Genomic DNA, 19,255 nt, shown 5'->3' with positions numbered 1-19,255 from the left:
ATTCGCAAGTGACCAAATCACCGGTAAAAATATCAGAATGTCTGAAATGTTCGATGACAAATCATAAATTGATCAATTGTCGTCTTTTTCGTCAGTTATCACCTTGGGACCGTTTTCGTTTTGTTAAGGAGAAGGGTTGCTGTTTGAAATGTTTCTCGCCAGCCCATCGTAGTAAAGATTGTACTTCTTCCAACTGCGAGGAATGTAGTCAGAAGCATAATTCGCTTTTACATTTCGGAAATGCTTCAAATTCGTCATCAAATTCGGATGCGAAAAAGGTAGAAAATAATACTATTACCTGTTGTTCTATCGATTCGAAGTCGGCACCGTATAGTGTTCTACTATCAACTGCTCAAGTCGAGGTACCTGATAAGAGAGGTAGATTGCACAAAATAAGAGTTTTAGTTGATTCAGCTAGTCAAAGTCATTTCATTACTCGTAAACTTTGTCGTAAATTGCAACTATCGATTTCTCCTTTCCAATTAATTGTGAATGGTTTTGGCGGAAATTCGCAATCAGTTTTTGGTCGTACTTTTGTCACGCTTCAATCTCGACTCGATTCTAGTGTTAAATTTTCCATTGAACCATTAGTTGTCGAAAAAATCATGGAACAGCTTCCCACTAGTAAAATTGATAATTCTAAATTATCAAATTTGTTTGGTCTTCGACTTGCTGATGAAAGTTATCACATTCCCAGCGAAATTGACGCTATTATAGGAGCTGAATTAGTGCCCCATATTTTCCGAAATGGTCGTGTGGAAATTGATTCGAATTATTTGATGGCCTTGGAAAGTGTTTTCGGTTATATTTTGATGGGTAGAGCCCCTATTTTAACTCAATCTTCAGAAAATTCAACGTGTTTGATGACTTGTCTAACATCACCGTTGGATAAGTTAGTTCGAAAATTTTGGGAAGTGGAAAGCGTTCCAGATGTAGGAAAACAACTCACTGCTGATGAGTTGGAATGCGAGAAGGATTTTGCATCGTCCGTTCGTCGTGAAAATTCGGGTAGATTCGTTGTCTCATTATCGTTTTCAAAATCCCCTGATTGTCTTGGTGATTCTTATGCTATGTCAGAACGTCGACTCATCAGTTTGGAGAAACGACTGGCACGTGATCCAAACATGCGTTTAGTGTATCACGATGTCCTCTTGGATTATCTCAAACAAGGACACATGGAATTGATAAAAAATCAGAGTGATAAAAGTGGTTATTTTATACCTCATCATGCTGTAATCAAAACTCAGAGTCAATCAACGCCTTTGCGTATTGTCTTTGACGCAGGCGCGAAAACTACTACTGGAGTATCATTGAATGATATACTTCATATCGGCCCCAAGTTGCAAACGGATATTTTCGTTCTGTTAGTCAATTTTCGGTTATTTTCTATCGCTGTAACTGCTGATATAAAGCAGATGTATAGACAGATTCTTGTCGATGAATCGTGTCGCAAATTTCAGCGTTTGTTATGGAGATTTTCGTCCAATGATCCCATACAAATTTTTGAATTAAAAACTGTCGTATTTGGTCTGAGTGAGTCACCGTTTCTAGCTCTCAGAACTGTCCATCAACTTGTTCAAGAAGAAGGTGAAAATTTCCCTGATGCTAAAGCTCGTATTCCGAGTGACATGTTTATGGATGATTTGGTGACAAGTGTGTCTTCTTTAGGTGAAGCAAATCGTCTTTGTAGTCAGGCTAAAGAATTGTTCGAGAGAGGCGGATTCGAACTTACTAAATGGAGTTCCAATTCACCTGAATTGATGAATGATTTCTCGGAAGATGAAAAATCGGCCTTGTCTAAAGATTTCGAGATGGGAAATTTGTTGGCTGTCCTAGGTTTGAAATGGCAACCTGGTAGTGATTCGTTTTGTTTTTCAGTGAATCCTAATCAGTCTGTTCCTACCAAACGTCACATTTTATCGGTAGTAGCACGCATTTTCGATCCTTTGGGACTCTTGTCACCCCTAACTTTGTTTCTTAAATGTTTAATTAAACAATTATGGAATGCTGGTCTTGATTGGGACGATTCAGTACCTCCCTCTATTGCGCTTCAATGGGAGACATGTCAGAAGGAGTTCCCTTTATTGTCCAATCTCTTCATACCACGTCATTTAGGAGTGATGAATGATTCGAAAATTACTGTCATTGGTTTCTGTGATGCATCGACTTTAGGTTATGGTGGTGTGATCTACATAAAATCTCAAATGGATATGCAACCTGCAACTATCACATTGTTGTGCGCTAAATCAAAAGTCGCGCCATCTAAGACTTTATCCATACCTAGGCTTGAATTATGCGCGGCGCTCTTGCTCGCTGAATTAATACAGGTTGTTGTCTCTGTTTTGAGCCTTCGTTGTCACGTGACTCGCGTTGTTGCATTATCGGATTCAACTGTTGTCTTACATTGGATCAGGGGCTGTCCATCTAGATGGCAATCTTTCGTCGCTAATCGAGTTACGAAAATTCAAGACTGTCCTATCAACGACTGGTTACACGTGGCAGGAAATTCAAACCCAGCTGATCCCATTTCGAGAGGTTTATCCCCTTCTGAAATAATTAATCATGATTTGTGGTGGTCTGGCCCCTCTTGGCTAATGTTAGAAGAGAGTGATTGGCCCGTCAAGGTCGATCTGGAACCTATAGAGTGTCTACCTGAGGTCAAGGTTCACTCAATTGTCACTGTAGTACAGTCGGAAAATTCATCTATTAATTCGATTCATCTTTTAATTGCTCGTTGTTCCAACTACCAACGTCTATTGCGTATCATGGTGTTAATATTGAAAGTACTTCGTCTATTGCCTAAACCTCATGAATTAGATTTCGATTTGGCAGAAAAACATTTGTGTAAAGTCGTACAAAAAATTCATTTTTCGAAAGAATTACTGGAATTGAAAGCTGGGAAAGAATGTACTTCTCATCTTCAACAACTGTCACCCTTTCTTGATCATGATATTATTCGTGTGGGTGGACGTTTACAAAATTCTGAGTTGAATTATGACAGCTGTCATCCGATTATATTACCGAAAAATGATCCATTGGTCACGCTTTTGATTGATTATTTTCATGAAAAGCACTGTCACGCTGGACCTCATTTATTGGCGTCTATTTTGAGACAAAAATATTGGATTTTATCAGCCCGTGTCCTTATAAGGAGTCATGTACGAAAATGTAACAAGTGTTTTCACTATCGTCCCACTCTTACACCGCCGAAAATGGGCAATCTGCCAGCCTGTAGAACTCTGTCGTCTAAACCATTCGTCCAATGTGGAGTTGATTATGGTGGACCCATTCGAATCACCATGGCCAGGCGTCGGAATCCTTTCATATTTAAATCGTACATTTGTCTTTTTGTCTGTATGGCAACTAAAGCCGTTCACATTGAATTAGTTTCGGACTTATCGACCCAAATGTTCTTATCAGCTTTTCGCCGTTTCCTTGCTCGACGAGGTCCTTGTAAGGTCATGTATTCCGATAATGGTACCAACTTCGTCGGCGCCTATGATGAGCTAATAAAATTGTCACGGATGCTGAACTCCAAGGAATATCAAAACCTGCTCCAGAATGAACTTGCTGATCATAGCATTGAGTGGAATTTCATCCCGCCAGGTTCACCTCACTTCGGCGGTCTTTGGGAGGCGAATATAAAATCAGTAAAGTCACACCTGTTTCGAGTTATTGGTAACCAGTTGTTGACTTACGAAGAATTGAACACTGTCTTAGTTCAAATTGAGGCTGTACTTAACTCACGCCCGTTATGTCAAATGAGCGCGGATCCGAGTGAACCCCTCGCCCTCACACCGGCTCATTTTCTCACTTTGACACCTCTTAAGTACCTTCCTATGTTAAATGTGGAAGATCGTCCAATGAATCGATTGGATCGGTTTGAATTAGTCAATCAAATGGTTCAGTCTTTCTGGAGTCGTTGGCGCAAAGAATACTTACATGAATTACAAACCCGTGTGAAATGGTGTAAGGATTCCACCCCTCTCACGGTTGGTACAATCGTCCTAGTGGATCAACCAAATGTCGCACCGTTGAAATGGCCTCTGGGGGTGATTGAGGAAGTATTTCCCGGTGCTGACGGTGTCGTTCGAGTGGCTATGGTGCGGTGCGCCAATGGTCGCTTCAAAAGGCCGGCTACAAAGTTGTATCCGTTGCCTACTCAATAATTTTCTTTTGCATTTTTTGTTTTATTCTCGTTTTGTTTTATTTTTATTTCTTTCGTCGTTTATTCATTGTTTTTTTTTTCGTTTCTTTGTTCTCTAGCCTTGTCTGAAAATAGCTTTTCAGCCGGGGGGGGATGTTGGAGCCAGCTCTAGTTTTCATTTTTCGTTTTTGAATTGGACGCGCGCTCCTCGTTCAGTTCGTATTTCTTTCACTTGAGTGCGTCGCGCTCACTAGCCGGTTAGGCTGTTTCTTTCAGCTCAGTCTCGCTTCGTAATAGCTTGCCTCGAGTTGGAATTGATAATTATTATTCGTCGATCATTTCCAGAAGAAAATCGTTCTTCAAATTATTATTTTTTCGTTAGTGTTAAATCGTACACCATAAACCTACGTTTGGAAGAGTGTTTGCCAAACTCCCTTTAGTTGAAAGTTTTAAACTATTATTTTTCGATTGGAAAGTTCACCGATCTATAGTCTTTAAAGACATTGTAAATATCTCGTCAGAAATATATGTGCAACGTTATATGATGGAAGCCGAATTTACCAACAGTAGATGACAATTAAGCTTGCCTTTTCACCATCCTTGATTCATCTCCTACCTCGGGGACACCTGAATACCTTACCTGGGAGTTGTAAGCTCAATAATATAAATATTACATTAGGTACTCTGCAGATTTTCGGTGAGTTGTTCTTTTATATATTCATTGCATGTACTTGTTTCTGTAGAGATATCACTTGTTTCTTTTCTATTCAATACAGTCCACTTTACATCAAAATTATTGATTACCAATTTAAAATCAATATAAATTTCTTAAAGTTGAACCTTAGAGTTTACAAATTAATATATAACTATTATTTAACGAAAATCCTGAATAAATGCTGTACATCACCCCGAAGACTTCTGCTACTGCAGACATTGACAACAGGGTTAACAGCAGAAGTCTTCGGGGTGATGTACAGCATTTATTTAGGATTTTCGTTAAATATTAGTTATATATTAATTAGCATTTGAATAAATGCATTCTCTATTCAATTCCATCTGTAACTGGTTGGTCGCTATGGCTTTGTATAAAATAAGCGCTGCTATCCAGAGATTGTTAGTTTGGTGTAAGGGTAAGCATTCCTGACTGGCAATTGGGAGGTACCGGGTTCGATTCCCGGGCTGGCAACTAATTTTTGGATAGTAGTTCTCATCGAATTTCCATCTAGCTGTTAACCCTGTTGTCAATGTCCGCAGTAGCAGAGGTCTTTGGAGTGATTTGCAGCATTTATTTAGGATTTTCGTTAAATAATAATTAAAAAATGGTACCTTTGAACCACCCCCACCCTCTTAGCACAGGAGGTAGGGGTGGGGACTTTTAATATGTTTACCTCCTTACTACCCTGAACAGAACTACGGGGTCGAACATTATCTTCCAAACATTTCCCTCTATACCCTTTTTTGAGTATTCATTGCCTGGACTATAAAAAAATTGCGTGAATTAAAAATATGATTTAGTACTGCCGGCTAGTACTCAATAACAACAAAGACTGAAAAATATGAAGAATTTCAAATTTAGAATGCATGTAATCAACTACAGTTCATTTGATTTCTACAATTTGTTTTTCCCTTTTTGAAGCAATTTGTTCTATCACATTGCCTGATTCAACTACAATGTTTTAATGGGGGTTTGCTCACATAGCCATTGTGCTCAACTTTCCATCCCGTATCAAGATTCTACGAACAGTTTTCACTAGTTTTTCATGGTACAAAACATCCTCTCCACACTGCACGTTGCAGCAGACTGATTTTTCAATATAAATGAAGAGAGTAGGTATTATTTACTTGTATATGAGAGTGCCGTATCATCTGCAAAAGCAGTGATACGACCAGAAAAGTTACCATTGTACAGATCATTGATAAAGATCAAAATAAGAATAGGACAGATCCCTGCGGTACGCCACATGTTACTGGTAATAGGTTACCTTCTCAGTCTTCTCTTATATCCAAGTGATTCCCTCTTTGATTTCACAATACTCCTAGTTCTCGAAGGGAATAATCCAACTTTTAAAAATAAATTATGATTTATCCCATCATTATAATATAATTGTTTCTGAAATATCAACATTCAAGTTATCTCAGTTTGAATATAGTACGTATTTTGCAACTTATCCCTATACAGGTTGACGAGGCGAAGCCCGCCCCCCAGCTGAAGCGTGGAGGCTGCTAACCCATCTCACCGTGAGTGTGGGGGTGAAGCCCCTTGCCGAACACGAAGCGCGAGTATATTATTTATCATATCATAATCATACAATTGTTTCTGAAATAACAACATATAAGTTATCATCAAATATTACAGTTTAAAAATTTGATTTATTTGTGTGGTTGTAATAGCCTATCAACTTTTAATGTGTTGCACTTTGCCCAATGCAATGAAAGCATATTTTGATAATGTAGAATATCACATTCCTCGCACTGACAGATGATCCAAAATATCACATTGGAAGTATAAGTACGGTAGTTCGACACATTTGGCGATCAATTTGAAGGAAGGAAGGAAAGAAACCCTATTAATTATTGTGATTGTTGGTTCACAATTCAATTATCATTCTGAAAATTTTGTTGGCTCAAATAGAACTTTACTAATTATTGTTTGTTTGGACAGGTGGTGGATGATTCGTGGAAGACTTTGTGCCTTAGGACTTCTGATCACAATTTACCTAGTAGGTGTACTTCTCCTTTCCACTGTTACTCTTCAAAACCAGCACAAGGTAATTCTATTTTCCAATAGAATAGCATAATAGGGTGAAGATTATCTGTCTCTGATATAACATATCAAAATAAGGCAAATTATATACAACCAGTATTTTTATCCATTATTTCTGTGAAACTTGAGTTTGTATCTGACTCCTATTCGCAAACAAATTCCTGAGCTCACTGTACTTTTAGTAAGTAGAATCTTGTTCACTTGTAAACCTGTTCAATATTTTTTTGAACATTTTTTATAAATTTTGAGTGAATGAATTCGATTTGAAAAAGAAAGATTGTATCTGCTTGAGAGACACAAGAGTTGCAAATTAACTTCAACTATATTCAATATAATAATAGTTTCAGCAATAAATATTCAACTTTAAATGGAAAAATCATTTTAAAAATACCTGAATGATAATTATAATGAATAACTGTAACGAAAATTACATGGATAAAACACTAATAGCAGAATGGCAGAGATAAACAGATATCTGAACAACGCAACTTATTCTCCGTCTCTCCACATTTGGGGGCACAGTTTGGGACATCTCAATAAAACCTCAGAACACAAGACTGGGACATCAATAGGCCTGCAGTGAGACATCAATGGTTCGGGCTGGTGTCCTGAGTGAAACACCAGCTGGACACCAGAATCGTACATCAAAAGTGATCCGGTGTGCCAGCTGGTACCTCTAGCTAATAGTGTAATGATATCAATAAGAGCTTATATATGCCTCAGGTCTCGCTCGGAAACTTTTGGTACCACACTGATTTCCCAGCCTGATGTCCCAATGTCATATAGGCTTGAGACATCAAATACAGAGAATTGGAACAAGACTTAGTTTACATATACGATGTACACATTCTACTCCAAATACACTTGTTTCAATCCCTATGGGAAGAGGATCTATATATAGGAGAGGTACCAGGTAGCCAGAAACTTGTTCATGCGTATACTTCACAAAGCTAATACTGGAAGTAGAGTAAGATTGGGAGAGACGACTGACTTTTTTGCTCGAAATCCCCTCCCCCCTCGTCCATCCCTCCTCCCCTTCCCCCCGCCAGTAGGGTGGGGGGTGTTCTAAAAATAGATTTCCCCTCCCCCCTGCCCAGTGGAGGTGAGGGGGCTTCCCCCTCTCCAGTGGAGGTGAGGGGGAGAGAGAGAGAGAGAGATATATCTTTCTCTCTCTTTCTAAAAATAGATTTCCCTTTCCCCTTGCCCAGTGGAGGTGAGGGGGATAGAGAGAGAGGGAGATATATCTTTCTCTCTCTTTCTAAAAATAGATTTCCCCTTCCCCTTGCCCAGTGGAGGTGAGGGGATGAAAAGAGAGGGAGATATATCTTTCTCTCTCTCTCTCTCTCCAGGTGAGGGAAAAAAAATTTCCCTTTTAGGAGGAAAAATTCCCTCTCTATAGTGACAGATTGAAGTGAATCCATATTTCTACATCTAATGCTATACTGACAGATTGAGGTGAATGCTAGATGAGGGGAAAAAAATCTCTTTGAGAGGGAAAAATTCTCTACTGTCAAATTAAAGTGAATCCATATTTCTACATCTAATGCTATACTGACAGATTGAAGTGAATCCATTTCGCTCTAATGCTATACTATGATGCCAGACTCACTTTGAGTAATTCCTTTGGTGTCAGATTAAAGTGAATTCATATTTCTACATCTAATGCTATACTGACAGATTGAAGTGAATCCATTTCGCTCTAATGATATACTATGACGCTCAAGAGAGAGAGATCTCCTTCTTTTACTCGTGGCATCTCTTTCCCGCACCCTTCTTTATTATGAAAGGCGGAATCTAGATACGCTCCCCTCGCTTCTCACAACCAGCATTACTGCTTTCTTCTTCTTTTACTCGTGACATCTCTTTCCCGCAACCTTCTTTATTACGAAAGGCGAGTAAAGGAGACAAGAAGTAACTATCTTCCATTTTGATCGATCGTTCCTATACTGTCAGATTAAAGTGAAACGTTTCTCTCTAACCAGCATTACGAAAGGCGAGTAAGGAATCTAGTATAAGTTTTATAATGGGACATATTTATGCTTGCTTTCCAACTGACAGTCAAGAGTTCAATCAAACTGATAATGAATGTGTAAAAAATTGAGCTCTTTTGCTGTACAAACATGGCAGTCGTTTTTTTTAAAGTGATTTCTCCGACAATATGTAAGTATAATTGGAATGTGCTAGCATATCCAAAAATACTTACACATTCTCAGACCTATTTCACTCGGGACGGAACTCAACGTCTATAGTTACCATGAAACTGTCTTAAGAAGATACGATTTCCGCTCACATTTAATTGCCATGAACGAGAATTAAAACTTCTGATGTTATTCTCATTCAAAACCGCTGAATATTCTTTCGGCAACTTGATAGTATGTTTAAAGCCGGCTTCACTATCAATATCGATAATTTTAAGGTGAATTTCACCATTATCGGCAAATGTTACCTTTGTTACCACAAACCAATCATAGGCATAAAATTCAAAACCCCAATTAACTACAGGATTTGCTTCTATAGAGAACTCATTGAAACTTGTGCAGTCAAAATAGTTAGACATCATGTTGTCACTTCACCTGTTTAGAGTAAAGTGACGCGTGCATTCGCTCGCGTGTGCCTCATCTAGTCACATCTGCTCTGCTCCCTGTGAGGTCCCTTTCTAACCCCGATAACTCCTGCATCGAAAACCGTTACATGAAAAAAATGTCTAAATCGATTTATGTGACAAGTGTTTAGTCGTTAAAGTTACTTCACACATCCTTTAAAAGATTTATCGAGATACTCAAAAATGTCTAGGGTGAAAACTATAGGTCTGTACTTCTCTCTCTCACATCCTTTAAAAGATTTATTGATATACTCAAAAATGTCAATCACGGTGGTCTAGACTGAAATTTGAAACTATAGGTGTTGAAGTTCACTCACACAACCTTCCACAAGATTTATTGATATACTCAAAAATGTCAATCACGGTGGTCTAGACTGAAATTTGAAACTATAGGTGTTCACACTCTCTCACATCCTTTAAAAGATTTATCGATATAGTCAAAAATGTCTAGGGTGAAAACCATAGGTTACTTCACTCACACAAGTGTTTATACAATCAATCACACTCGTCTAGACTGAAACAACATATCGTTCACTCTCTCTCACACAACTCAAGATTTTATGTTTTCGGCGCCAATATAAAGTCTTTATATTTGACCAAATCCATTTTTTCTGTAATAATTTGCACTACCTGATGTTCGGAAAGGTTATGATCCTTTGCCTCAATCCAATTCATATGGAAACTTACCTCGGCATATTTTGATACAATGTCCAGGGCCACTCTGTGTATGAATAGACTTAGATACTCAATGAATGGAGCCGAACATTGCAGTCTCATGACAGTACCATCTTCCGAATTTTTAATTGCCTCAGCTATTTCATCACGAACGCTTTTCACAGCGTCTACCATCTCGTTTTTCTTAATAAAATCTCCAATATCATTTTTAGTTGCATACTTTTCTGCAATTTGATTAATCAGAATAGCAATAGCATCTTTTGTAATAAACTGCTCAATACCCTCCATAGTATTAGCTTTTATTGCACTTGCCATTTCAGATAATCGTTTTTCAAACTCTTCCTTCGATAATGAAGAACTAATCAATTTCTGCAAAGTAGATTCTAAATATTGCTTATCAATTCCCGATGGGTGTGTTTCATTTACTTTAGTAAAAATTTCTGTACTAAGTTGTTTCAATTTAGTATTGAGATAGTTTCTGTCCAGCACCTCCAAATTCTTAATTTTATCTGATACGGCTTTTAATTTTTCATCTAAATAAGCCTTATCAACTTTATCGTTGTTAATACTGAGCAACTGAGATGAAAAGCTGTCTGTTAAAGTTTTCACTTCTCCTAATGCACTCTCTAGAGTTTGAGTTCTCTCTCCAATAGCTTTATCGATATTAGCACTGAAATTTTGTAACGTACTTAGAATATGTTCTCTTTCAATTATGCTCACTCCAATATTCTTTGTATTTTCCGAAATGAGTTTGGTTATTTGCGAATCTAAATAAAATTTCACAGCTTCGCTGATTCCTTGTTGATTTATCGATTCGATTATCTTCTGTGTTATCGAGTCAATATCACACGTAAGATTAGCAAGAGCTCTGCTAGCACTACCTGTATCAATTCGTCCGAATCGATGTAGAGTCATCGTGACACTAAACAATTAATTTTGCTTCTTTTAGCTCTTCAATTATAGACGCAATTTCCACATCATGCCCACTGTTCCCACTAGCTTTTGAGGAATAGAGTAAATTTAATCTTTCCACTAATTCGTCAAAATTATCAAAGTATTGATAAATTCTATCATGAGAATTATTTTTTGCAAATTTCAATAAACCCCAACCCTTCTTTTTACTAATTTTTTTACTGGGAAATAACTTTTGAATCATTTGCGATTTAATTCCCTGATTTCGTTTAACATAGCCTCTTCGATCTAAATGTATACCTGTAAGTGTTAAGATTTTTTTATACTTATCCAGATCTCTCTCATTATAAAGATTTGAGTTTGGTCTCGCACTGAATAATAACTCGAGTAGACCATGTGTTAATCGAAATCTTTCACTATCAATATCTATATAACCGTTATCGAATATTACTTGCTGATTTCCAATATAATACACGTCATCTTTAGAATTATATGAAATTCCATAACTGATTGAATTATTCAATTTTTCCGCATGAAACGTTTTTAGATATTGTGACAGCACATCGTCGTTTCTGCTAGAACCAAGTAAACTGTTTTCAAATTTAGTCGAGCTTAAAAAATTGTCTGTTGAACTCTCATAACTCTGTTCATCCCCCTCTCCATTATCATCAATTTGCATACTCTCTTGTTCCTCTTTTACTTCTTCCTTTTTTGGTTTTACACCAGAGTGTGAGAATTTGTTTTTTCCCAGTTCAATTATGGGCTCTATCAACGGGGAGAGCGTTTTCCTATTATATTCCTCCGATCGCTTTTCAAAATTGACTAAGCTTTTATGCTTCTCTCTAATTACTTTTCTCAATTTCTTAATCTTTTCGATTAAACCAACGTCCTTTCTATTCAGCTTCCTGCTGTATGACAACATGACTGCACAAAGAATTAATCTCTACTGAACGGTAAGAAACGTATCGAGCGAATCTCGGTACTTGCCGCTATTAATTCCACACTCGGTCATAATAGTTAGAAAATTATGAGGTTTACGATTCCAAACTGTATGACAAAGTTTAACGAAATCTTTATAACAAATATCTGCTCCAACATGATCTCTGTGAATTAATTTCAGACTCAATAAATCTACCTTGAAGATTATAATCATATTTGCATTGTCCCTAGTGAAATGTTTCTGTGTAGCTCCATAACTCTGAATTAAATATGCTGTGTCAATATTACGATGTCGACCCATGGTAAAATATTCTCTTATTTGAGGTACGTGATTAAGTTGGAAGTCATCGAAAATGACAAGAGAAAATTGTTGAATTTTGTTGGGGTGAACTATAGATTCCGAATTGCTGTTTATATGAAATTCAATACCCTTCATTTTTGAAAAGACTTTTCTCAAAAACAAGTACTTATCTTGATACTCGCTCTTCGTGTGCAAGTATATAGTTTTAAATCTCAACCCATTCTTTGAAAAAATTAAATTAAATAGTAAATTGGTCTTGCCACAACCTGAAGAGCCTATTATAAGGATCCTTGCATTATGTGGTAATAACTTACCATTTTTACACCATGTTGGCATTTCTTTCTCTCTTATAACATTGTCGAAATTTACTATCGGGATATTACTCATGTTAGTCACGTGTACAGCATGTGATCTGATAAGGAACTAATCATTTTTCGTAAGTTATCAAGGAGGAGGCTGTGCGCAAGACACCACATGGGTGTGTATAGCTTATCACATCGGCATGCAAGCGACAGGTTCTCACTCTCCCCTATCAATGCACTGATAGAAGTTTCTCACTTCAATTCCCCCTCTCTCTCCCGCACCCTCTTCATGAGAACGCATGTGTTGCTTGAGCCTTAGCAAATAAAACTTCAGATTAAAATGAAACTGAGAAGCATTTTTTGATAGAGACGTATTATATTTACACCAAATCTTTGTCATATTTTTACACTGAATGGAATGTATTTGCAATAGATTATTTACAATAAATGTACATGATATTTACAATAGATTATTTACAATAAATTTACATGATATTTACAATAGATTATTTTTCATCTAATAGTTGATCCTTACTAATATAACTAGGCGTTGAAAACCCAATCCATTTCACTAGCAGTCCTTTTTTATCACGTTTTAATATTTTTTCAATCAAATACACTTGTCTCTCCGATTCATTTAATTGTGTTTTTTTAATTTCTTCTGCATAAAACCTGCCACTAATTACTTCTCCGTTTAGATCTCGCAAGCTATACGTTACAGGTTGAGAAGGAAATATAGAATGAATTACAAAATACTCTGCGCTCCAGTTTATGTTATAAGATTTATCGAAAAGAACCCTTTTCTTTGAGATTCGTACAACATCTCCTAGCTTAAATTTCGGTTTTGAATTTTTCAATTTATATCGTCTATTGAATGCAGAATTCAATGACATTAAAACATGATTACGATCTTTTTTCCCCACATCTTTAGGTTTCATTCTAATGGATGAATGCATTGTTGCATTATAATCTCGAACTAAACTGTCTAGTTGCGATATCCAGTTTTTGGTTCCATGTTCAGTTAAATATCTATAAATTTTTGCTTTAAGTGTTCTATTAAACCTTTCAACTATGGAGGCTTTCTTATCACTAAAAACATGATAATGTTTAATACTATATCTATCTAATAATGCTTTAACTTTTAAATTAAAGAATTCTGTTCCTTGATCTGTTTGGAACAGCTTAACTCCTTTATTTTTAGAAATAATTGGCTCGAGAGCGTTAAATACAGATTGGCTTGCCTTGTCTTTTAATGCTACACAATATGCAAATTTTGAAAAACAATTAATAACAGCTAAGATATATTTGTAACCCTTATTAAAACGTGTTAAACTTGTCATCTCAATGAGATCAGGTTGAAGCAAGTCTTTTTCACTTTTCAACTCATATTTGCGAGTGGGATAGTTCACACGCGGTACGCTATGAAGCTCTAAAGCTAACTTAGATCTAATAATATTCATGATATTTACAACAGACAAATCAAAATCAGTGGTGTCGGATGATTGTCATGGCACATACTGAGCAATTGTTAGTATGAAGACTTCCTTACTACTGTTCAATCAATTTTATATGTGTACATACTTAATCAGACTAAACCGACCTTCATATATTATTCTAACTTACATATGGCTTTACAACTAGAGTAGCTTGGTTTAATTCAATAAATCAACATAGAATGACAAACATTATACAGCATTTATTTTTTGTCAATAGTTATAATAATTTTGCATTTATTTGTAACTTACAACTAATACATTTATTCCTTAAACCTCTACAAGTATTACAATTAATTCTCACATTCAAAGCTTTTAGTATTTAATAGTTTTATTCTCTCCTCAATTAACAAGTTCATCATAATTTCTGTAAAAAAGTTAAAGTTATAGTTTGTACAACATTGCTGATTCGCCACACATTTTCATAATTTCAAATGTAAATCTTACACTATCAATGTTTTTATCTGTTAACCTATCATCAATGAAATAATACATTCGAATATTCAACCAACCTAATGAATTACAATAGCAAAATTCAGGAATTTCCTTTAATTCACATCTTCGATGTCTATCAACTATATTCTTATTTATAATATAACATACGCTTATATGTTCTGACTTCTGTTCTTCACTTTTACCAGGTTTTATAAATGTTAAATATTCCTCAAACGTTAGTCCTTCTTTTCCGAAATTATTCAATTCTAATATTGTTTTCTCAATAAGTTCGAAATAACAACATCTATATTTTTCATCGATTTTATTCGAAAAATAGTTCTAATCAAATGAAATTGAATCCATCTCCAATCTGAAATTAAACATAATATGCTATCAATCTTGTTCTAGCCCATTCTCATCTGCAGAATCTCGTAAAAAATTCCAGATAAGTTCATTTAATTGTTCTTTTGTTAAATGTTTATTTTTTTCTGTTATACATTTTTTAATTTTATCGATAGAATCTTTTAGATGTGCACACGGACATCTCCATGAATCGGGGAAATCTTTTTCCCTGTAAGCATCATATGATGTACCGTATAAATCACAAACTGAAATATGATTATAGTTATCACTATGCCAAACTCCTAATTTTTCATAGTCTCTCACAAATGTTAGATATTGTAGATTTGTCCATCCTTTTTCTGCTAACTGGTCCAATAATTGCTGATGCGTCTCCAATACTTCAGTTAGTTCACAACGATAACTTTGTATTCTCGCCATTTTTTCTAAAGAAACAGAATCATATTTAGCCACAAATCTTGTTTCAATAATTCTGTATGACCTTATTTCTCTACTATCTTACTATAAATACCACTGCATTGATCTGCATTCGTTCAGTTTGGTAGTGTCAACGGTGCAATAAACATGGATACTTCTAAGGTGTCTAATGTACCTATGCTCCGTGGTAATAAAATCAAGCCTAGCAATGAGCGGTTTGGTTTGTGGCTTCTATCAGAAAACTTGTGTGATGGCAACCTTGTGACAGTCATTGGAAATATTGATTACACTGCTGGGGAATGATCTAAGTGGAGTGTACAATGTGACTGCATTTACTGTGAATAATACTGGGAAATTCCCATATGTAGGTGTACTAGGGGAGAAAGATGGTTTGAAAAACGTTTACTTTGTAAAGGGGCGCCATAAAAATGTTTTTATTAATGCATACAAAGCTATCGAAACTCTCAAGAAAAAGGGTTATTTTGTAATCCCTTACACTGACAAAAAAGAAATTATTTGTCTACCAAGGGAAGAGAAAATTTGTGTAATTACAGTCAATGGTATGACAAGCTATAATGGACATACATTTCCTAGAATAGAATCAGTTAAGTTTCTGCCAGATGTTTGGAAAAACTTGGAAGACACTCCCTTCACACAAAAAGAAGTGGAGCAGTATAATAACATCACAATGCTGGAAATTAAAGGGAAAGTAAAAGTAGGACAGTGCAAAAGATTAGAAGAGTTACCACAAGGTATAGAGTTAGTCATTATTGCAATAAAAGAAGTGTACAATAGAAACAATACTCGGTATATCCTACAGTTTGAAAATGTGGAAGCATTGTATGTTTCAAACTATTGGTTAGAGGAAGAATTTGAGAGCTCTAACATTGATTTGAATTATAAAATTAGAATTAAGCTAGATGTTCTAAAGCATAACCCCAGTAGACATAAGGAAAGAGTTACTTTCTGTATTTGATTCGTGCATAGATATGCTTTGATGTATGTATAATAATTTAAAAATAAAGAAAATTATTGTGACATTGAGTGTTGACATTGAGCTCTCACCCCTTCTCCGCATTCCTCTCTCATTTTTTCTTTCCTGCTAAACGAGTGGAGGAGGAGGACAGAGGAGGAGGACAATTTTTGTCCTCGGAGAAGAGGAAAATTGTCCTCGGTGGGTAATTTTTTGTCCTCGGAGCACAGTTTCCAATCAGAGCACTGTGTCACAGTTTCCAATCGGAGCACATCATTATCCAATAAAGCAGAGTATTTTGCGAGAAATGGTTATTTCTTACATAAAAATCACTATCTGCAATGTGTCTATTGTAAATATATTATGCAAAATCCATTTGAAAAAGTAATACATTTACCGTTTTGTTTATATGAAGAGAGTGAGAAAGAAGAGCGGGGCTTGGTTGTTCCGGATATACCATATTGTAGAAGGTTTTTTCTCCTCGGAGGAGAAAAACTGTGCTCGGAGGAGAAAAATAGTCATCGGAGGAGAAAAATAGTCCTCGGAGGAGAAAACCTGTCCTCGGAGGAGAAAACCTGTCCTCGGAGGACTATTTTCCTCCTCAGAGGATAAAATCAAAGTAAAAATGTACTTACATGTAGTGGTTGATGCTGCGTGAATCTCCTCGAGTGTAGATAGCGGGCTACAGGTGTAGATAGCGTGCTACAGGTGTAGATAGCGGTCTATGCTATGATTGATTCCTCTCAGGTGTAGATACCACCCTATGATTGATTCCTCTCAGCTGTCTTGTCTCGACGAGAGCTCAACTGGTTATGAGGTTTGGAACTCGAGTTGAGAGGTGAGAAAATGCTGTGAAAACAATGAAATATTTAATAACTGAATCGAGAAATGCTATTCCTGTATGTTGAAATGCCATGAAATATTTAATAACTGAACTGAAATCAATCATTCGAGAATGCTAATCAAAAAAGTGAGCCTCTATCTTGAAATGTTGTGAAATATTTAATAACTGAATCGAGAATGCTATTCCTGTATGTTGAAATGCCATGAAATATTTAATAACTGAACTGAAATCAATCATTCGAGAATGCTAATCAAAAAAGTGAGCCTCTATCTTGAAATGTTGTGAAATATTTAATAACTGATTCGAGAATGCTAATCAAAAAAGTGAGCCTCTATCTTGAAATGTTGTGAAATATTTAATAACTGAATCGAGAATGGTATTCCTCTATCTTGAAATGTTGTGAAATATTTAATAACTGAATCGAGAATGCTATTCCTCTATGGGGTGAAATATTTATTAGAAATAGAGTGAGTTGACATGGGGGATTTCTAGCAGGTGAAGTCTCATGCTAAGTTCTAGACGAGATTTTTTTTCGTCTTCTAACACATGGATGCTATTTGAAAAATGATCGTGTGTGGGATACTTACAATCTGATAACGATCTGGGAGCACGTGTTGTTGGGGGAGAAATTCGAATTTTTTTCGCCTTGTGGAACGCTCTCGCTCCCACGTGCCTGGAACAGAGAGAGAAACGTATGCTATATAAACACAAGCGATGAGAGGAAAATTATCATTTACATCAGAGACTTCACGCATCAAGATGAGTTCTCCATCTTCAGCATCTTACATCCTACCGGATAGCCCACCCCCGCAGCGTGTGCTAAACCACTGGCAGCGCAAAGCTGCTGAGTCCTGCGCCGCCTCTTCCGCTGCCGCTGCCGCCTCTGCTGCCGCCTCCGCTGCCTCCCCCGCCTCCTCCTCTGCCTCACCCCTGAAGAGACGGGGAATCTTTGTTCAATGAGAGAGGGGTGAGGAGATCGTGATTCCGGACAGTCCTCTACCGCAATCAACAGCGCCTACCTGGGCACCGCGGCATGCGGTGCTGACAACGCTGAGCAACAAGATCAAGCAGAGACAGGCCAAGAGGAAACTAGCCTTCGAGGAGGCTGAAGTCAGCGGCGAAGAGGAGGATGAGGTGCTCACTCAATCAAAGGTTAGTTTCAACAATTATTATTATTATTATTATTGTATTAACATGTAATGTACACAAAATCTTTATAAAATGCGAATTTTTAAAACTAATTTCTAATGGATAAAATCTCTTGCGTGCATTACAAGTCATTACTGATTCTTATACTGTGAGCGAAGACTGAGCTATCAAATTGTGCTATCAAAACAATTCGAACAACGATCTCATGATGGTTGCATTGAAATTTGGATAAAAATTCAAAACATGTTAATACGATAATAAATTCGAATATGTTGCATGAAACAATTCAATTATATTACTTACTATATCAAATTACTGATTCGAATAATGCATAAACTGTTTATAATATTTCGTGTGAAACAAAATTATTGTTGATAAAAATGAACATGTAATGAACTGAAATATTGATTTCGAATAATACATTGTTATTTGAATTATGAAAAATGCATTCACATGCATAAACTGTTTATAATATTTCGTGTGAAACAAAATTATTGTTGATAAAAATGAACATGTAATGAGCTGAAATATTGATTTCGAATAATACATTGTTATTTGAATTATGAAAAATGCATTCACATGCATAAACTGTTTATAATATTTCGTGTGAAACAAAATTATTGTTGATAAAAATGAACATGTAATGAACTGAAATATTGATTTCGAATAATACATTGTTATTTGAATTATGAAAAATGCATTCACATGCATAAACTGTTTATAATATTTCGTGTGAAACAAAATTATTGTTGATAAAAATGAACATGTAATGAACTGAAATATTGATTTCGAATAATACATTGTTATTTGAATTATGAGAAATGCATTCACATGCATAAACTGTTTATAATATTTCGTGTGAAACAAAATTATTGTTGATAAAAATGAACATGTAATGAGCTGGAATATTGATTTCGAATAATACATTGTTATTTGAATTAT

The 19,255-nt window shown here is 36.1% G+C and overlaps 1 protein-coding gene across 1 annotated transcript in view; it reads left to right on the top strand.

The window, feature by feature from the left end:
- LOC111058854 (WSCD family member AAEL009094) overlaps positions 1-19,255 on the top strand; it is a 78,574-nt gene that overhangs the window by 8,853 nt on the left and 50,466 nt on the right. Inside the window, exon 2 of the mRNA XM_039441228.1 lies at positions 6,810-6,915. Coding sequence (XP_039297162.1) covers positions 6,817-6,915 — 99 coding nt within the window. The 5' untranslated portion in view covers positions 6,810-6,816. The remainder of the gene's footprint in view (positions 1-6,809; positions 6,916-19,255) is intronic.

Source organism: Nilaparvata lugens, chromosome X (genome assembly GCF_014356525.2).
Source record: "Nilaparvata lugens isolate BPH chromosome X, ASM1435652v1, whole genome shotgun sequence".
NCBI classification, from domain to species: Eukaryota; Metazoa; Arthropoda; class Insecta; order Hemiptera; family Delphacidae; genus Nilaparvata; species Nilaparvata lugens.
The sequence above is the reverse complement of the archived record's forward strand: the minus strand, read 5'-3'. Positions and strand labels throughout refer to the sequence as shown.